A 21,978-nucleotide genomic window follows, 5' to 3' on the forward strand; every position below is an offset into this window, starting at 1 on the left:
CAGGAAACTGAGCAGAGGTGGAGCTGAACAGAAAACAGCAGTTATGTTTACTGAGAAACTGCACTTTCCCAAGTCCGTGGCTGAGAGAATTTAAAAAAAGAGAAATTCTTGATGCTTCTAGCCACTGTTGATCTCATGGGATTGACTCATCTCAAGACTTCAGAAGTCTTCAGCTGCAACCCGTCTGTGTTATTACAGGTAATTAAAAGCAACGCACAGAAGGAAAGGAAAACTGGGAGGGGAGGGGAAGGTCAGAGAAAGTGAGTTGGCTCCACACTTGCTTTGCAAATAAGCCACAAAGAACAAAGAATGCCCCCTCTGAGTTTCATAGATAATGACTAGACTCAAGAGACAAAAGCAGAAACCTGGAATTCTGCATTTCCTTCATTCTCATCCTGCCTCTTCTAAGTAGATACTGTCGCCAGTTTCTCCTCAAATGTAAATAAACTCGGTTTTCCTGGGTTCTCATCCACTGCTCGCTCTGATACCCTGTCCCTCACACAGTGTTTTTAATTTCTTTGAGCAATCACTGATAATGTTATAATATCTGTATCTATACCTCTATCTGTAGCAGAGAGAGAGCGAGAGAGACTGGAGAGACTGAGACTTAAAAACGCCTAATTTCAGAGTGCCAGTCGTGGCGCAGTGGAAACGAATCCAACTTGGAACCATGGGGTTGTGGGTTCAATCCCTGACCTCCCTCCGTGGGTTAAGGACCCGGCATTGCGCTGAGCTGTGGTGTAGACTGGCGGCTACAGCTCCGATTCGACCCCTAGCCTGGGAACTTGCATGTGCTGCGAGGGCAGCCCTAAAAGATCCACCCTCCCCCCCAAAAAGCTTAATTTCTAGCTTTTCAAAAACTTGGGAGATCTGGCAACTAGGAACTCCCTGTGCTCTGTCGTCCTCTGCTCCCCTCCCTCCCCCCGCCAGCACCCCCCTATCCGTTCTCCCCCCCCCCCCCGCCCCCCTCACTCTTTAAAAACCCTTGTCTCTTTTATTTATTTGGATTTCCTGCCTGGCCCTGTTGAGGCTTTGAGTTTTCTACCCTGAACACAAGGCTGCTAGTGTCTTTGTTTGGATTTCCTTTATTTACACTACATTTTAAAAGGTTTTCCTGCTTCTGAGTTTCTGTCTTGATGTCGATATAAAATGACCACCTTCATAGTCAAAGACTAGAAAGACAGACTTTTATTTAGACACGTTTCAGTGATACGAATAGAGACAGTACAAAGAGTGCAGGCATCAGAAGAATTACCAACACACAAAAAAAGGAAGTTAAGAAATTCACCAACAGACTCAGAAATCCAAAATCCATTCAAATCAATCTGTGTTAAGAGAACCTGATCTCATTTCGCAAATGAAGTCCCTGGTTACTTATCCCAAGTTCCTAAACTTTAGAAGCTTCAAAACAAACAAACACTGATGTCTAAACCCATTCCAGGAGTTTAGGATTTAACTGGTGTGCAGTGTGACCTGGATGTTAGGATTTTTTTTTAAGTTCCCCAGGTGCTTCTGAAATGTGATGAAATTTTAGAAGCACTGCTGTAGACATTGCTTTGGCTGTAATTAAACAGCAGTGCCACTGCCTCTTAAAGCCACTTAGTTCTTGAAAGCAAGGAGAATCATCCGCACGTTCCCGTAGCTGGAGGGAAAGGGTTGGCCAGCAATTCCTCCAGAAGATCTTTTTACCCCCAAGGACAATGTTATCCGACCCATCAACGGAGCTTTCAAGGTCCTTCCTACGGGAACCCTGACAGGTCAATTCCCGAACTGAGCCTCCGTGTGGAAAATGAAGACAGCCGTTCCCCCCTTAAAGGTGGCCCTTAAGACTAAATGAGATCATGTATGTGACGCAATAGCTGATTCTCAATAAAGGGCACATTTTTTTTTTTAATATGAAGTGATTTTAGTTTTTCCTCCAAGTCAGAGCCAATAATTCCAGCTAACATTTCTCTCTCTTCCCAGACATTCCACAGCACCACCGCGATTTCAAATGAGTTCGCATTGTTCTACACTCGTTCCATGAATGCGGTCTTACTGGACAGACGAGAATTATGTGCAAGAAGGGAAATGATACAGATCATTTAACAGCAACGATGAAACCTGTTTGCTTCTCACACAACTGAACACAGCGTATGGAGAGACTGGATCCTCAGACTGCTCGAAGAAACTGGCCTCAAACTGTCGAGCGGTATCCAGAAAGCCAGCGAACCGGGAGCCGAGGAGAGCGCAGGGAGCAGCACTTTGCTTTTCAGAGGGAGACTGCCCCGCACTCTGTGCAGCACTTTTTCACTGCAGCTCTCACTCGGTGCCACAGACTTGGCGGCTTAGGCAACACGAATGCATTCTCTTACTGGCCTGATGTTAAGAAACGAACAGAATATGCCTCCCCCTCCTATGCCACGTTGGCATAAGGATTATTTTGAACTGTACACCCTAGAAAAAGAGCAAACGCAGCGAGAGGCTTTCTCTGATTTCCCCTCATCTGCCTGAAGACGGAACCTCCAAAAGAAACCCAATGGTCATCAATCCCCCTTACCAGGAGTTTCATCAACCAAGGAGGAGGCGGGCGGTGACATCATGCCCAGACAAGCCGTGTCACAGACCATCACACCTCCCACCTGTAGCTCTAAGATCCCATTCACCTGCATAAAAGTTACTCTCTCCTAGGAGGTATGTACACCTCCTCCTCTTCCCCCAGAAGATGGGATTTAATCCTGAATTCTACAGCTACCTCTTTGCATTACTCAGAGTACTGCATTATTTGCATTATTTCCTGGGAGATACCCAGGAAAAGGTGTTTACCTACATGAAGAACACACATTAATACACTTCTGTTTGTTCTTCCGTTATTCTGTCTTTTAATACGGGGGTCTTAGCCAAGAACTCAGAAAGCTAGAGGGAAAATTATTTTCCCTTCCCTACAGTAAGAAATAGGATATGGTTCCCGTTGGGCTAAGAGCAAGGTGCTGGCGGGTGCATTTCTCAAGGGAGCATATCTTACCTTCCCTCGTGCAGTTTCTCCAGTCTGGCTTCCTTGACGCTCCCTTCCCTTCCTGCATCTTCCACACCGGCAGCGGCAGCGGCAGCGGCAGCGTGACACAGGGTCCTCCTCAGGCTGCCAGGGCTCCGCTTTTCTTTTCTAGAGACATCTCTCCCGCGACTCTCTTCTGACTTGCTTCCATCTTGAAGAAGCTTGTGATTAAAATGGACGCACCTGGATAATCCAGTGTCAACAGCCTACTTTAAGGGTAGCTGATTAGCCATTTATTCCATCTGCTCCCTAATTCCCCTCTGCCTCGTGAATAACATATGCGCATAGCAACAATGTATGGAGAGAGAAGTCCAACCTCACCGCCAGGTAAGGGACAATCTGTGATCACCTCATCTCTCAGCTCAGTCGAAATTGGCTGTCCTCCCGGTTCCCAGGATTAGGATCTGGACATCTTTAGGGGCCATTATTCTTCATTCTCTTTTTTTGCATTTTGTCTTTTTAGGGCCAAACCTGTGGCATATAGAGGTTCTCAGGCTAGGGACTGAATCAGAGCTGTAGCCGCCAGCCTACACCACAGCCACAGCAACACAGGATCGGAGCCTCATGGCAACCTACCCCACAGCTCATGGCAACGTCGGATACCTAACCCACCGAGCAAAGTCAGGGATTGAACCTGCGTCCTCAAGGATACTAGTCACGGGAACTCCTGCCAATTACATTCTGAACTCACTGTGAGAAGCTCATTAGGATCAAGAGCTTGTAAAGGAGTAGGGAGGGCCTGATACAAGATATTACCATAGCAATTACTGATCCAGGCATTTACAGTAGGCAATCAAGCCCCTTCTCCTCCATATGTGAACCATGGCAGACATTGCTAATCAACCAGGCATAATCATAACCTGAGGACGCTTCTCCGCACAGCCTGCGAGGCAATCACCAGGGGGGTCAATCAGACTCTGCAAGCAAAGTGAAATCTAGTTTCCATGCTAAATCTGAACAACTGCAGTGGAAGGAGACTTTCTCTCAGGGGGCTTCTTCGGCATAATGTGCGCATCGGATGTTTTTTAATTGGCAGACAAAAGGAGTCCCAGCTGAGCTAAAGAAAGAGGTCATAATAAGACAGCAAAACGAGTGGACTAATTTATTCCAAAATCCTTGACAGAAACCTGTGTTTCCATGATAGCTTGTAGCGGATCCATATAGGAACTAAGAAAGTCTGCATTTGCTATTGGTCCTGCCCACACAATGCAAAACCTTCTCTTGAGAGTTGTTGTTTTTTTCTTAATAATGAATCTTTTTTTTCCCTATGAGGATATTTTGCTTAGAAATATTTGAATATATGCTTATATGTAGCTATTTGAAAGCTTTTCTTGTCCCACGATAAAACACTATGGACTTTTACAAGCAATCTGTAATTGTGGTAGAGAATTTAGGAAAAACAAGGAAGAAAAAAGCCCACATAGAGCTGTATCTGACAGAGGTAAATGCTAGTTCTCATTCTGCCAGATTTGTTTACATTCATGTATTCATTCACTATGTTCTTATTGAGCCTTTGTGCCAAGCACTGTTCTAAGGTTGAGGGTACTGCATGAAAAAAAGAGAGACAAAAACCTGTGCCCTCACTGAGCTCAGTTACACACACACACACACACACACACAAACTTCACCAAAAGTGATGTTATAGTTTTCATGTTGTTTATAACTGGCTTTTTTTAAATATGCTTGTTTTTTAACATATCCCTCTAATTTTGTCAGGCTTTCCTACTTTTCCCAACAGTCTTGATTGCCCTGAGAGATAAGGTAACTACTGACTCTGCTGCATCACTGGCGTCCCAGTCTGACTTGTCTTTCCATAGTTTGATGCTTTGTGATCAGGAAGCAACCTCCCCCCAAACAGGGGATGTTGTGAATACTTACACACAAAAGACGATGAGAAATTCATTCCGTCCTTTTCCCGTTACCTATTGCTGCCTCATGAGTCTCCCTCAAACTGAGTGTCTTAAGACAACCACAATCATTTTACCATTATCAACACTCACAATTCTGAAGGTTTACTCAACTCGGGGGGGGGGGGGGATTCTCTCTTAGAGTTTCTTCTCATGTAGTTGGACAATTTTTGGTGCTGGAGTCACCGTCTAGGCTTCTTATTCACATGGCCCATTAATTACAGCTGTTGGCTGGATGTTAGCCAAAGTTCTGCTCTAGAGAACCCACACACAGCCTCTCCGTGTGGCCTGGGCTTCTTTGAACATGGTAGTTGTGTTTCAAGATCAAGTATCCCAAAAGCACTAGCCAGAAGCGACACTGCCTTTCATGCCAGGCTCAGAAATCACATAGGGTCACTTCCCCCAGAGTCACCGGCTCATCGCGTGCAAGGGGAGGAAGCAGAGATGCCGCCTCTTGATGAGAAGATGCTATCACGTCCCTCGTAAGGGCTGGGATAGATGGTGGCGACCATCTTCGGAGAATGCGACCCACCATACAGCTCAGCCTCCTTACACTGCCCATCCATAGGGTTAAAATCAGGGACCGCAAACTTTCAGGACAACTGCAGGCTTAAGAGAAAAAGTTCTATCACTGTCAAGACTCTAGAAAAAAATACATCTGAATTCCCACCGTGGCCAAGTGGGTCGAGGATCCAATGTTGCTGCAGCTGTGGCATAAGTCGAAGCTGAGGTTTACATTTGATCCCTGGCCCAGGAATTTTCATGTGCCACGGGCGCAGACAAAAAAGAAAAAAAAAATCTCTTGGAGTTCCCACTGTGGCTCAGCAGGTTAAGAATCCCACATAGTGTCCATGAGGATGCCGGTTCCAACCCTTGCCTCAAACAGTGGGTTAAGGATCTGGCCTTGCTATAAGCTGAGGCGTAGGTTGCAGATGTGGCCTGGATCCAGCATTGCTGTGGCTGTGGCGTAGGCTGACAGCTGCAGCTCTGATTCAACTCCTAGCCCAGAAATGTCTATATGCTGCAGGTGCAGCTCTAAAAAGTAAAAAACAAACAAACAAAAAACCCCCAAACATTCCTTTTAGTAAAAAAGAACTGTGATAATTGGGTAACTAAGTAGTCTAATTTCCCATGGATTCATATTTAAAAGCATTAGTTGATGATAAAATGATCAGGTTTTAACTGTCTTTTGAAAAAAATAGATTTTTAAAAAAATTGTATTGATGTAGAGTTGATTAACAATGCTGTGTTGAGTTTCTTTTCCTCTTTAATTTGTAAAACTCATCCGGAGAAAGTGACACATGAGGAAGCAGCCTTCCCTGTGTATGAAGCTTGGGAAGAACCATAAGCCAAGGCTACTGAAAGTATAGTGTAAGTTAAAGGGTGTTTAAGTGTAGCATTAAAAGGCTGTTCATTGGGTTCCAGACAACTGTGGGTTCTCCACGTATGTGATTGCAGAGGAATAAACACATTAAATCACAACCAGTTACTCTTACCCAACAGCCGGATGGGAATTTAGAGACATTATTAACTAACACTTGCTAAAACAAATCAACACCCTCTTATTTCAATACGTAATGAGCACCTGTGACGTATCTGGGACGAATACTATGTGCTCATGGAACATGAGCCATTTAGGAAGGATACACAGGGATGTTAAAATGGTAGACGCGCCATCCGTTCAGCAGCATAAGTAAAACCCTCTCGTGGTAAATCCCACGATGAAGTCTGTAGGGCAGACACATAAACACCACAGCGGAGCACCTCCCCACCACGTGCTGTTGATCTAATCTCAACACGCTTCCTGTGAACTACTTCAACTCTTTAAAAAAAGAGTCGTTTTACAGGTTCATAATTGTTTTCTGTGGAAGGGAGGGTCACGCTGGACGGCAAGTGAGAGGCCACACTTTCCTTCCATCCCGATGTCAGAACCTCTTCTCAGGCCTTCACTCTGGAAGTCAACGTGAAAAAGGAAACGGCCCCTCCGTTCCGAGGTCAGTCCTTTCTCCTGTCATTCACCACAAAGTGAATGCGAGTTGTGTCTCTCAGCCCTGTTTTCTAACCGTGAGTCATTAAAACGAAAGTTCTTGCTTTAAAACTTTTTCAAGCCTCTGGAACTCATTCGAATGCAAGTTGACTCTCATCATCTCCAAGACGGTCACGCATTACATAGTTGGTAAAACTCAGCCTAAGACACCTGAGACTCCCACGCATCTGACGCTGACTCTTAGGCTCAACTTTTAATGAAATGGGTCACTTCACTGACCGGGGGGAAAAAGGGAGGGACAGACGGGAGAAAACATCACACACCAGCAAAGGGAAATTCTATTTGTTCTCTCCTGTTGACTTTGGGTTTGGGTCTAGGTTGGGTCTGGTCTAGCTGGGAAAGCCATGCCTTTGCTCCCATCAGGAGCCAGCTCACCAGCACTGCCTTGACGACAGATGCCCAGGCAAGACCCCACGTTCCTGGAACCACAGCCCTAAAGATGGCTCGGGGAACTCATGCCATTCAGGTCTTTTCCAGAAAACTGTCTTCTTTGTTGACTCACACATTTAAACAGGGAGAGGAAACGATGAAAACATTTTCTTCCTGTTCTCAGAATAGAGTCATTGCTTGTGCGGGTCCATGAGTGAGTGTGAACTGGAATCGTTTGTGGGCTTGCTGGGGTCTTTAGTGGATAGTTATTTCTTTGTCTTAGTTAGAATTTAAAATGATCAAGAAATATAGCTTATGGAGCTTGAATGTTTGCCTTAATTTTTGATATGGTAACTACCATAGTGTCTCAGTTGTTTTTCTCCAGATACTTCAAATATACAAACTACATGTTATGTTAACCGTTCCTTTCTTTTAAACTCTTATACACAAAATTAGGCCTTCTTAGGTCGAGGAAGCATAACAGTCTAGTAAAGACAATAGTTACCATTTCTTCTGATGGTATAAAATAGTGGAGATGAAAGAATGGTAGCTATGCTTGATTCATTCTCGGTTCCCAAATCTGTCGTAAGAATTAAGGTTTCACAGGTTTAATCCCTTTAGAGGCATTAAGTATATATCTCTGGGAAATCAATTCACAAAAACCAAGTAAACTGGCCCTTGCTCTGGTTTGGCTTCATATTTTTTTCCTGTATTTGTTCAATCATTCTGCCAAATTCATGGAGTACCTAAAATATTCCAAACCTTGTGCACCAGGCTGGGGGCGCAAGACAAGCGAAACAAACGAAATCCTGGTTCTTAGAGAGCTTAAAGTCTAGCAGGGAAGCAGACAACAACCAGTCACAAAACAATGTGTTTAAACAGGATGCACTTAATCGCTCATGCGGCATGTATTCCAGACGCTGCACAAGGTGAAAGGGACAGAGTAGACAAAACGACAACAAAAAAAGCCCAGACCCTGTCCTTATGCAGTTCAGCTATGGAGATAGGACTGAATCAAATGCAGCACAAATATAAGTCGAAGGTTCTATAACTCAGAATTCTTTCAAGTCCAAGTGGCCAAAAACCCAACTTGCACCGTCAGAAGCAAAAAATAAGGGGCGGGGGGGGGGGTGACGGGTTCATGTCGTGAAAAAGCCCAGGGCTAGCGGAGCTGGGGATCGGTGCTGGGGCGCAAACACTGCCCTTGAGACCCGGTGACTCTCCTCACTGCAGCCCTGCTTGGCCGTCTTTTGGCTTCATCCTCACACTCAAGTCCCGCAGTCACAGAAGAGCAGGTCTCTTTTCCCTGCAGGTACTCTGGGCATGACCCTCACTGGTCCACAAGGGGACGCGTCCCTGGCCCAGACGCCCCCTGTCCAGAGGATGTGGTGCCCAGACAGACAGGCCTTCGCCCCCGGCTCAGCGTCAGCCGTGGGAGTGGCGCCAGCTCCCGGAGCAGCCTGTGCCCTGAGAGCGGGGCGGAGGGTCGGGCCCCAAAAGAAACTGGGGCTGCCTTACGCCAAGGAGGGGCAACGGACATGGTACCCAAGCACTTGGGCCCCAGGCACGGTGCCCTGCACTGCGCATGCTGCCCAGCCTCTACACGCCGTCCTGCTCCTGGAGAGGAGCACAGCCACCCCAGCACCCCCAAGAGCAACGTCTCTTCCTGATGGGGCCTCTTGAAGGGTGACAGCTGCGATTCAGGTCACAGCCCACAGACACGCATCTCGCTTTTCTCTTTTCCCTTCCCTGGGCTCTCCCCCCGTCACACCCCACACTGACCCAGGGCCTCTCTGCACACCCTGTTTTCCAGGCCCGACCCAGATTCCTCCCAACCCCAGCACACACCCTGTGCCCATCCCTCATTTTTGTGCCTAAGCTCCAGTCATCTGTGTCCACTTTCCCATCCCCCTAGGACTGTCCACCCCCAGTGCGGGTCTTCCAGGCTTACCTGTCCCCCAGTCTTTCCTCCATGGATTACCCCAAGCTGCACAAAGGTCAAGAACGCCCTTAAAAGGCGGGGGTGGGTGGGAGGGACCAGTTAGCAAGATTGGGCTGCTTTAACAGAGGAGGTGAAAAATGCAATTATTTATGTCTTTTCTTTTGCCCCTGCCATCCAAATAATCACACCCCACAGTATATGGTTTCAAAAGGTGACAGGAATCAGAGTTCCCGTCGTGGCACAGTGGTTAACGAAACCGACTAGGAACCATGAGGTTGCAGGTTCGGTCCCTGGCCTTGCTCAGTGGGTTAACAATCCAGCGTTGCCGTGAGCTGTGGTGTAGCTGGCAGGCGCGGCTCGGTTGCACAGCATTGCTGTGGCTCTGGTGTAGGCCGGCGGCTACAGCTCTGATTCGACCCCTAGCCTGGGAACCTCCACATGTGGAGGGAGCGGCCCAAGAAATGGCAAAAAGACATACACACACACACACACAAAAAGTGACAAGAATCTGGGAGGGGGGTAGAGGGGTCAGTGGCAGACGTTTGAATTAAGATCTAAAGAATGAACGAGCATGAACTAAGCGGATGGGGTCGGCAGGTAAGAGTTCTGAGAAGGAGACACCTCGTCGGACAAGACCCTGAGCCTGGAAACTCAGACGTGAAAAGAAGCACGTGTGTTCCGAGGGAGGGGAGCAGAGTGAGGGACGATGACGCCACGGGGTAGCCAGGGTGTCCCAAGCAGTGGACAGCAAGGAGCAGCACCAATGACCAAGCAGGCGAGCTTGGTCAAAAGTCAGCAGAGGTTCCTTGAGGCTTGGGCAGACAGAGGAAAGAGCTTACAGCCATGTTCCCAAGCCCCAGCCTCGGGGGAGAGAAAGCCCTGCCGAATGCCCGCTGCCCGCGATGTCTGGCTGCAGCCACGCAGTTACGCGCGAGCTCCGAGCACCGAGCAGAAGGAAAAGCGCCTGCAGCGCCGTGTCTCTTGGCTGAACTTGACAGGCATCGTTCTGTGAAATGCTGACGTCAGAAAGGAATCACTGCCAAGCTCCTTTTGCTGTTATGATTAGTTCCAGTTTCCAATCTTCCCCTGCACAACTTTGGGAGGGAAATTTAATGCTAATAGGAGATAAAAGTTAGCTTGTTTATTGGCCTAAGCGGATAGGGGAAAAAAACCTGGTTTATTTCCAAGTGTTCACGGACATGGTTGGGTTTAAATCTGCCGTCTTGCAATATGTCTTCTAGTTGACCCATCTCTTCTTTGTTCCTTTTTTTAAAATGTATTTTTCTTTCTTTTGGAGTGAGTACTTTTTAGGGTTCCATTTGATTTCCTTTGATGGCTTGTTAGGGGTTACTTTAGGGTTTATAGTACATAGCTATTTCAGTCAAATTTCAAGTGATAATGGACCATTTTCACATTTAGTATAAAAACCTTGTGGAGTTCCCACTGTGGCTCAGTGGTTAATGAACCCAACTAGGAACCATGAGGTTGCGGGTTCGATCCCTGGCCTCCATCAGTGGGTTAAGGATCCGGTGTTGCCATGAGCTGTTGTGTAGGTCACAGACATGGCTCAGATCCCAAGTTGCTGTGGCTGTGGCTGTGGCTGGCAGCTACAGCTCTGATTCACCCCCTAGCCTGGGAACCTCCATTTACCCTGGGTGTGGTCCTTAAAAAAAGAAAAAGACAAAAATAAATAAATAAATAAAAATAAAAACCTTGTGATAGGACACTTTTTTTTTTCAGGGCCACACCTGCAGCATATGGAGGTTCCCAGGGTAGGGGTCAAATTGGAGCTGTAGCTGCTGGCCTGCTGGTCTACACCACAGCCACAGCAACACAGATCCAAGCCGAGTCTGTGAACCACACCTCAGCTTACAGCAACACCGGATCCCTAACCCACTGAGCGAGGCCAGGGATCGAACCTGCATCCACATGGATACCAGTCAGGTTCGCTTCCTCTGAGCCATGACGGGAGCTCCAGGACACGTCTTTTTCCCACCTCTAGGACGTCATGCTATTACTGTCGTACATGTTCCTTCTACTTATAAACCCTACAATGCATCATATACATTGCACTGTTTTCTTGTTAAACAGTCGATGATCTTTCAGATAGATTTTTTAAATAAGGGGAAAAAAGTCTTTGATTCTCACCTAAGAACTATATCTAGAGCTTTAAGTCTTTACGTTGCTTCAGCTTTCTTTCTAGTATCATTTTCCTTCTGTCGGAAGAACTTTTAAACATTTCTTTTGTTTCGACTGCTGTGATGAATTTCTTCAGCTTTTATGTGCCTGCCAGAAACTTCATTTAACCTGCATTTGTAACAGCTTTTTTTGCAGTTTTTAAATTCTAGGTTGATAATTTTTTTTCCCCTCAGAACTTTAAAGATATTGATCCACTGTCTTGTGGCTTGCATTGTTTTCCATAAAATCTGCAGTTATTCTTATATTTTTTCCCCCTTCTGTATAGATTGTGGTCTTTTTCTTCTGTCTGCTTTTTTTTTTTTTCTTTCTTTCTTGGCCACCCCCTGGGGCATATGGAAGTTCCTAGGGCAGAAATCGAACCCAAGCCAGAGCTGAGACCTACACCACAGCTGAAGCAGCACCAGATATTTAACCCACTGTGCCAGGCCAAGGCTATGGCCAGCACCTCCACACAGACGAGCTGGATCATTAACCCTTTGCACCACAGCAGAAACTCCACTGCTCCGATTGCTTTTAATTTTTTTTCATTATCACTGGTTTTAAGCAATTTGATTATGATATGCCTTGGTGTAGCTTTCATGCTTAGAGTTTGCGAAATTTCTTGGATTCGGAAATTTACAGTTTTAATAAAATTCAGAAAATTTCTGGTCATTCCCTTTTTTTTTTTCTTTTTGGTCTTTTTAGGGCCTCACTCATTGTATATGGAAGTTCCAGGCTAGGGGTTGAATCAGAGCTATAGCTGCCAGCCACAGCCACAGCCACAGCAACTCAGAATCTGAGCTATATCTGAGACCAATCCACAGCTCACGGCATTGCCAGATCCTTAACCCACTGAGCAGGGCCAGGGGTAGAACCTGGGTCCTCATGTATACTAGTTGGGCTCATCACCACTGAGCCACCATGGGAACTCCGGTGGTCATTATTTCTTTAAATATTCTTTCTGCCCTCCCCTTTCAAGGACTCTAAGTACATGTATTTCATCAAAGTTGTCCCACAGTCTGCTAATTCTCTACTCATTGTTTTCAATCTTTTTTCTGAATTTAATTTTGGATAGTTTATGCTGCTATGTTTTTTTGTTTTTGTTTTTGTTTTGTCTTTTTGCCATTTCTTGGGCTGCTCCCACGGCATATGGCAGTTCCCAGGCTAGGGGTCTAATTGGAGCTGTAGCTGCCAGCCCATGCCAGAGCCACAGCAATGCAGGATCCAAGCCACGTCTGCGACCTACACCACAGCTCATGGCAACGCGGGATCCTTAACCCACTGAGCAAGGCCAGGGACCGAACCCGCAACCTCATGGTTCCTAGTCGGATTCGTTAACCACTGTGCCACGACGGGAACTCCCTGCTATGTCTTTTAAGTTAATCTTTTATCCAGTTGAGGCTAATAGATTGCAGTTTTCATATTAGACATTGTATCTTTTATCTCTAGAAGTTTAACATAGGCGTTTAAAATATTTTCCATGTAATCAAGGATTTCTCTACTTTATCATATGAACTTATGGAATACAGCTATAATTGTTTTATTCCTTATTTACTATTTTGTTAGCTGTTACGTTTAGATCTATTTCTATGGATTGATTTTTTTTCCCCCTCCTCATTGTGGACTCTCTTTTCCTGCTGCTTTGTATGCCTGGTACATTTTAATTAGACACCGGTTACTGTGAATTTTCCTATCGATATTCCACAGCTTTGTTCTGGGATTCGGTTGTTATTTAGAAAAAGACACTTGACCCCAAACAACCCGGGGGTTAAGCACACCGACCTGCTGCATAGTCAACAATTCACACATAACTCACCGTTGGTCCACTGTCTCCCCAGTTCCTCCGTATCCCCGGTGCTGCATCCTCAGATTGAACTAACTGTGGACTGTGTCATACCGTAGTATTTGCTATTGGAAAAAAAACCCACATGTAAGTGGACTTGTGCATTACAAACCTGTATTCAAGAGTCAGCTGAAGTTTTATCCTTTCAAGATTTGCTTGTAGACTTTATCAGTCAGGACTAGAGTACATTTTTGCCATGGGCCACTACTGGGGCAATACTCTGAATATTCTACTAATGCTCTGTGAATTAGAAGTTCCTTGCTCTCTGGATTGTAGGAGGAGCCCTGTGTGAGCTGTATGGACTGTTGCCTCTGCTGCATTTGCTAGAACTTTCTCTTGCCTCAGGTAGTTTCCTCATACTCATACTCTGTTCAGTACTCACCTGAGCACTTCAGGAGGGCCTCAGCAGTTCTCTGAACATTTCTTTCTGTGCAGTTTTCTCTCATCTGGTACTCTGCCTTGAAAATCTATTCAACTTGGTCTCCCTGGACTCCCAACTCCATCTCTATAACTCAAAGAGATAACCAGGTCCTATCTGGAACCCTTCCCCTCCTTCAACCTGGAAACTCTCTCTGGGTGGGAAGCTGGAACAGCCGCAGGGGTCAGTTCATTTGTTTTCCACTTCTCAGGGGCCACTGTCCTGAGCTGCTTGCACTCCAATATCTGAGAACCACTGTTGCATATATTTTGTCCAGTTTTTAAATTTTTTTCCAAGTAGGAAGATAAATCTGGTTCCTGTTACCCCTTCCAAGCTGAAAGCTGAAGTTTTAAACCGTGTTAAGCGGATGGTTCTCAAACTTTAGTATGAATCCGCATTAACTGGTAGCCTTGTTGAAACAGATTGCTGGACCTTCCCCCAGAGCTCCCAAGTAAGTAGGGGTGGAACCTGAAAACTGGCATTTCTAACAAATTCTCAGATGATACTGGAGCCTCTGGTTCAGGGACTCCCCCTGGGAGAACAGCAGTGCTAAACAATTCAACCAAGAGCATCTCGGATGATGCACACCTGCTAATCAGCAATACGCGTGAACCACACTGATAAGACAAAACCTGTCAGTCATAGAAACTCAGCCCTAAGTGTTTATGTAGAGCAGTTCAGATCCATTGGGAGATACACTCGACCAGAACTAAAAAGCTGTTCATGCCCTCTTATCTGGTAAATGCAAGTAAATCACGCAGCTAGATCTTTCCCAAGTTGTATCTCTTCGAATGTTAGTATTCTGAGTTGTTAATAGGTGCTTTATGAAGATCTTTATAGTCAAATAAGGCTAGAAACCTATAATATGTTAAGGTCTCTTATGAACCTTCCAAGGGAAGATGGAATAAGAAGCGGTTTCCAAACTTGGGGGACCACAGAACCATTTATTTTGCAAAACATCTATTAGTAACTTGAGGAACTTGAATGCTCTTTGGAAGCCAGACTGGGAAATTCTGGAGTAGACCCTTGGCATTTGTAAGTTTATCACTTGCAACGTTAGCTATTTGTCAGAAGAAATGTCATCGCTGTAATAGTTTGTGGTTCTGCGGGAGCAGGGAGGCATTCCCTGGCAATGAGTCACTCAGCTAATGAAGCCAGCCCGCTGCCCACAATGCAGACCCTGATATAGCTGTGCCGCTCATCACGCAGCAGCTTTTGCAGTGATGAAAATCTGTGAAATTTTTTATGATTTGTGAAAACAGCCCTGAAAAAGAAAGCAGCTGTCAGTTTGGGTGGTGGAAAAAAATTAGAAGAAGCAGGAAAAGGAGTTGGTGCAAATGGAGGTGATATTAAAAAGGGGGTCTTAGCAAGAACATAGAAGTTTGGGGATAAATTTTTATTTTATTTTATTTTGCTTTTTAGGGCCGTACCTGCAGCATATGGAGGTTCCCAGGCTAGGGGTCGAATTGGAGCTCCAGCTGCCAGCCTACCCCACAGCCACAGCAATGTGGGATCCGAGATGTGTCCGCAACCTACACCACAGCTCATGGCAACACCAGATCTGTAACCCACTGAGCGAGGCCAGTGATCGAACCTACATCCTCATGGATGCTACTCAGATATGTTAACTGCTGCACCATGATGGGAATTCCTGGGGATAAATTTTACAGGTGGTCTCCTAAATTTGTCAAGGGTTTGGATCCATATGCAAATGAGTTCATCCTGTAATCTCCGTGGCAACCATAACAAGGGATTCATGAACTGGTTTAGTGAGAGACAAAACCTAGCAAGATAAAATACTACACAAGCAATTGCTGATTGAACTATAATTCAAGAGAAAGCCAAAAGCCTGGGCAGATGTTTCCGTGAAGGCACAGGAGGCGAAGACACTCAGACAGTCAATGAAGTTGACTTCTAGAATTTAAAGAGTTCTTTGCATAGAATGTTCACAGGAAGTGTGGCCTTAACTGGCTATATTCAAAAGAAATGGATAGGTTTCATTCTAAGATAATATCTGAGAAATACATTTTATGTCTCAGGACATGCAGAATGTCATAGAGGAAAAAAGTGCTGCTAATCACAACGATTCTTTCACAAGAACCTAAATTCGAGTGCTCCTCACCCCTTCACACTCTTCTTAGGGGTTTTCTCCATTAATTTAACTGGTATTACATGGCTGAGTAGTTTTAGAGGCAAAGCACTATAGAAATCCAACACCTGAGTAGTTCACAGCATTCTCTGTGGCATGAAATACATCAAATTATTTAAGAAAAATTTTGTGAAGCATATTTTGGAGGTGGGGGGTGGGCACAGACGTCCTGGGGCCAGCGAATTATGCCCGTGCCGCAGCAGCAACCTGAGCCGCAGCAGTGACGCCACCACATCCTTCACCCACTGAGCCACCAAGGGAAATCATATGAATCATAATTATTGATTTAGAAATATTATAAGCCACTGTTTCAGGCTCAAAATTAGGCTTCAAGTTTACTCAATATATCGAATATATATATATATATATATATATATTGTCTTTTTTTGCTATTTTTTGGGCCGCTCCCGCAGCATACGGAGGTTCCCAGGCTAGGGGTCGTATTGGAGCTGTAGCCCCTGGCCTACGCCAGAGCCACAGCAACGCGGGATCCGAGCCACGTCTGCGACCTACACCACAGCTCATGGCAACACCGGATCGTTAACCCACTGAGCAAGGGCAGGGACCGAACCCGCAACCTCATGGTTCCTAGTCGGATTCGTTAACCACTGTGCCACGATGGGAACTCCTCGAATATATTTTAACATTTTCTGGTTGAAAAAACTTAGCACTCATTGGAGGATCAGAGGGGACAAGATGTGAACTGAGTCTGTGTTTCCGAACCTAGTGTTCAGAAAGCCGCGCTGCTCTTTCTGGCTTCATTGTCCACTTTTCTTTCGCCATGACTACAGATACGATTGTGTGACCTGCATACCAAAGATTTGTAGTTCAGATTTATCTTTGCTTGTTAACAAGGCTGCTTAACACCACAGATATCACTTCGTAGGAAAAATTATCCTTGTTTGAAAAATGGCAATGAAAGACACGCTATGCAGAAAAACAACTCGAAAGAATAATGCTCTGTTAAATAACTCACCTATTTCCTCAGACAGACAGTGATGGAGGCAAGACACATGCAAGGCTCCTCATTCCCACTCTGTGAAGGGGATCTATCCCACCCCTGTGTCCCAACGAGGAGATGGGACAGAAACGGCTGTGCTCCAAGTTCAACTTTCGCGTTCTGCGCGGCATCACCAGCTCCTGCATCGTCTAGACGGCTTTAGCCCAAAGAGCACAGTCAGAGTGTGATGGCTTTTTAATGCGTTGCTACCTCTTCACCTCCATCTCCACCTCTGCCCCACCCGGCCCCCAGCCCGGGCCCATGCCCAGACCTGTCTCCTGGATGGCGACAATTTTCTGCCCAGTGCCAACCGCCGCGGCTTTCACTGCAGTCAGCCGTCGTGTGAAGCATCTCCTCAAACTACAGGTGTCTGTCTGGTTTGTTTGAATGGAGACTCCCAAGGAGCTATCGGTCTTTGGTGCCGTCGAAGTTTTTTCTTTCCTTCTCTTCTTGTACTACAGGAAAAAGTCATCATTGAACGGCCCCGTTTGGTAATAGAAAGCGTGTGAGCTTTGGGTCTAAACTGGAGTTGAATCTCAGCTCTGCCGCTTACCAGCTACGTGGCCATGGGCCACGTTCTTCGATTTCCATGAATCTCTCACTTGCCTCAACTGTAAAATGGAAAGGAAGACGATGCCCTCACAAGGCTGTTCTCTGCATCAGAGTAATATTCTTAGAGTGCCTGCCATGCAAGCGGCATTCAGTAAGTTGTTACTGTTGCTGGCTGGCAACACATGCTGCTGGCTCGAAGACCAGCCAGTGCTGTACACACTGGCTCCTCCCCATCTCTGGTTTTACGGCTGAATTTGGACAGAAGAGGGAGGCCTCTCCCGGGCAGCCCACTGCCATGCCACGGAGGACTCAGACGGGTTAGCGGGTCCATACGAACAGACATCTGCGCTCATACCCAGCCATCGACAGGGCAGTGAAGTCTGCTCCTGCCGCAGCCCGCCAGGTCTTCCATGAAGCGAACATGGGGACACATAAATCCCAACCTTGGGTCTTTTAACATGACATTCTTGAAGAATTAGGAAAGGGAAGTAGGTATCCCGACAATCTTTGGGAACGGCGTAAGCCAATAATGTCTAAAGCAAAATCTAAGTCAGCTCGCCTTATAAATATATAAATAGAGAATTTCTAGGAGCTACTTATTTTTTTTTTAAGTATTAACCTTGCTTCTACACCTCAACACTTTTCTTATGAGGTGAGAGCTGCAGGAACATGACAGGTTTTTTATTGTCTTTTACAAGAAAAGGGTCATTTTACAAATGACGCTTAATCCCATGTGTGAGGATTACACAAGAATCCTGGCAGGCGTATGCCGTAAGTACTTACGTGCCTGTCAATTCTAGCATTGTGCATTGTTTCCAAAGTCCTGTTAACTTTCCTTACATCATTTCCCAGAGAAGCATTACATAAATACATATACATGATGTTGTAACTGGAAATTTTTATGAGGTTTGCTCTGAAGCTTTGTTCGGTGATCAAAGTGCATAAGGAAATCTTGTTTAACTACTTTTGAAGCACAATACACACCCAGTGCTAATTCTTAAATCTCGAATTAGGCTAATATTCTACTTAGTCTTTTTCTGAACAGAAGCGAAAAAAATCAAAATACTTTGATAAGCACTATTGCATTTTCTAAAATTTTTTCTTGAAATTTAGTGGATAAAGCTACTCTTATTTTTATACAATCTGCAGCAAGAAAAAATTCATGTAAAATCTAAAATATGTGTACTTTTTTTTCCTGGAGGTATCTGGTGTTTATGATCACATACGAGATATCAAATTATTTAATGCATCCTCAAGAATGCTCGGTTCCTCATATTAGAGGGGTTTTTTTGGTGGGGGAGAAGTCTCCTAGTGGTTGTGGCTTTGAAAATTTGTTCCCATTTCTCACCGAAACAGTATCTTAAGACAGAAGTTAATATTTGTGCGAAACTTCAGAATTGTGACCTTAGGAAATTCCATTCCACGAGTGTACACACAATCATATGTTTATTCAATGTTTTCCCATAACCAAAAGGTCAAGCAGGGTGAGCACGGAAAACGGTAATAGGTTTGGCCGTCAGCAAGAGGCTCGGGGTCGCCAGGAGGGCCGGAGTCTCTTCAAGGCTTGACAGGACTGGCGACGCTCCTTCCAAGCTCACTCGTGTTTTTTTGGCCAAAGACTTCACCTCCTCGGGGGCTGTTGGCTGGAGGTCCCGGTTCCTCATCATGAGGGCCCTTGGCAGGCTGCTTGAGTGTCCTCCTGACATGGCAGCTGGCTTCCCCAGAGCAGATGACCCATCCAACAGAGGGAGAGACAGAGGGAAAGGGAGAGGGAGGAGGGAAGTAAGGAGGAAATCACAACGCCTTTTATGACTTAGTCTCAGAACGATATGCTTTGTAGACGCGGTCAATGCATCCAGCACGCAGTCGAGGAAAGGAGAATTCAGTACCACCTGACGAAGGAAGGGGTATCAAGGAATTTGTGTACATGGTTTTAAACCACTACAGTCCGTTTGGAGTTCTAAGTGCAAGTCATAGAAAACCCATCTCAAGATGCAATAAACAACCTTGGAGATTCATCTGCTCCCCAAATGAAAAGACAAGCTGTGAGTAGTTTGTTCATATCTCTGTCTGCTTTTCTCTGTTCTCTCTGGGCTGAATCACCCTCAGGCTGCCTTCCTACCAGCAAAAAAACACTGTAGGAACTCCAGGCCTCATCCATGCACAAGCACCTTCCACTCAGGAGAGCACGGCTTTGTCTCAGCGCCTGTCAGAGCTCAGAGACTCACGTCGATCGGATGGGCTTAGGTCACATGACACACACACCCCATCCAAACCAGGGACTGGAAAGCCCAGATTGGCTCCCAGGCCCCAACCAAATCAGGGCTGTGGAGGTACTTCCCTAAGAGCGCATGGCCCCCCAAGAGAAACCTGGGCCTCTGGGGAAAGAGGAAAGGATGCTGGGGAGGAAACCAAGAGATCCTACGACAAAACTCAAGGAAGTTTTTGGTCGGCTTTTTAAAATATGGGGTAGAGAGCATTTTTGAAATCTGAAAGAAAAGAAGGCAGTAGAGACAGAGAAATCAAAGCGCAAAGGAATACTACAAAGAATGCCAAAGAAATGAGCCAAAAGGACTAGCAGAGTGAACGAATGGATGTTCTTGGTAAAGGCTGGAGGACCACCTGCTCCTCTGCGATCCGGGTCAGCAAGAATGAACGTGGAGAAGATGCGGACGGTTTGTAGGGAGGCTGAGGCAATGTTGGGAGTTCCAGCCAAGGAGAGGGTGTTGTCGCCAACGGCAAACAAGGGAGAAAAGTGAACTGGGGCATTTAAGGGGTTAAGATGCATGAAATGGACTGACTTGGAGGTTGGAGTTAATGGTATTTTTCATACTAGTAGAACTAGAAAAATTCTGCTGTAATTTAGAAAGCATAAGCAGCACTAGAAAAGCAAGAAAGCTCTGGTGGAAAAGAAAACCTAAATAATGCAATAGCAGGAGATAATAGCATTAAAGGGAAATAGTACCCACTGAAGGAAAGGTAGGAAATAACGCAAATTATAAGGAAGTGGCAGTTGGAAGCAAGTTTTGTTGTTGTTAAGCAACTACGGCAAATATCAAGAGTCAGATATTCTGAGCTTCCTTTAAAACTTTAAGCATATAGAGCATTATTTTCTCTGTCAGAAACCCATCACATAGCATTAAGGTTGAGGATGAATAATTTTTAATTCCCACCACTGCTGTTAAATCTTGGCTAAGAAATAAGGTGAGGACAGCTGTTTCTTTTTCATTATTAAGCATGTAGATTAGCAAAATGAAACATTTCTTCCCTTTATTTAATATATACTAGAAGATTCCTTTCCCCCTTCTGGGAAGGTTTCCTTGTCCTAAAATAAAATAAAGAAGCCCTATGTTTGTATTCACACTCATTTGGTTCAGAGTTTTGTTAAGGAAAAGTAAGATGAAACACAAAGAATAAAAATATTTGAAAAATCTGACCTTGGAGCACAAGGTCAAGAAGAAAGGGAACGTTGGATCAACTTGCCTTAGGACAGTGACCTTGACCAAGGACTTTGATTCAAAACTGGTTAATGGATTCCAGAGACTGAAGGAGCTTTTACAAGTATCATGTGCAATTCTTGGGAGAAAGAAACATCTTGCTGGACACATTTAACCTTCCATTGTGCCTCTTGTAATAAGGCTGAAGGGGTTAAACAGACTAGGACCATATGGAATAAAGAAAGGCTTATTCTTCTCCAGGAGGGCTAATTCCTCCCACTAACTCTTCTCCAGGCACACAATTTACTTTCTACTGGCAGGCTCTTGATTGTTCTGGAAAACACAACATTTTCTTCCTACCAAACACTTCAGTAGGCAAGAGGAAATGAATGCTCAGCAAAGCCCCGTTTCTCTTTCTTTCTCGAGGCAAAAGAGGACATCAAGAGATCCTCGTTTAATCTAACAATCACCATTTATTGAGGATTTACTAGGTGCCAGGTAGGCTCCTTGGTATTTTACAGATATCACCTGATTTAGTCCTCCCAACGATGCTACAAAGTGTGTAGTATCATCATTTTACAGATAAAGAAACAGATACAAAGGAATCAAGGACTAGGTCAAGCTCACAAAACTAGCAGGACTCAGAGCTGTCTGTTAAAACTACACTTGCTTGTTTCGAAAGTTCAGATTTTCTTTTGCATCATGCTGTCTAAATAAACTGAAAGAACTTCTTAATTAACAGTTACAATGAAAAGCGTCAACAGTTTAAGGAAATGTTTAATGAAAAGAGAAAATACTCTTTAAAATGTTGATAATTAAATACAAATAGAGATTTATTCCAAATCAAATGTCGCAAGTATCCCCAGACTCACTGTAAAATACACGCAGACAAATACAAGGAAAACTTTCAGGTGGGATGCAAGTGCAATTTCAGCGCTAGGATGTGGCGGTGGAAGGGAGTGGCAACAGCAGCGTGTCAGAAAGCAAGCAGGTCAGGTTCTAGAGCCATCGAGATCCCAACGGCAGGAAACAAAGGACAATGATTTGCGGAAAGCCATATAGCAGCGAAACGCGCTGAGAGTTTCGCTCAGTAGAAACACTG

General features: G+C 45.1%; 1 protein-coding gene across 1 annotated transcript in view; it reads right to left on the reverse strand.

The window, feature by feature from the left end:
* The window catches only part of ZDHHC17 (zinc finger DHHC-type palmitoyltransferase 17), a 147,795-nt gene that overhangs the window by 7,440 nt on the left and 118,377 nt on the right, over window positions 1-21,978 (reverse strand). Inside the window, exon 17 of the mRNA XM_047788381.1 lies at window positions 13,294-13,385. Coding sequence (XP_047644337.1) covers window positions 13,343-13,385 — 43 coding nt within the window. The 3' untranslated portion in view covers window positions 13,294-13,342. The remainder of the gene's footprint in view (window positions 1-13,293; window positions 13,386-21,978) is intronic.

Source organism: Phacochoerus africanus, chromosome 7, assembly GCF_016906955.1.
Source record: "Phacochoerus africanus isolate WHEZ1 chromosome 7, ROS_Pafr_v1, whole genome shotgun sequence".
Lineage (NCBI taxonomy): Eukaryota > Metazoa > Chordata > Mammalia > Artiodactyla > Suidae > Phacochoerus > Phacochoerus africanus.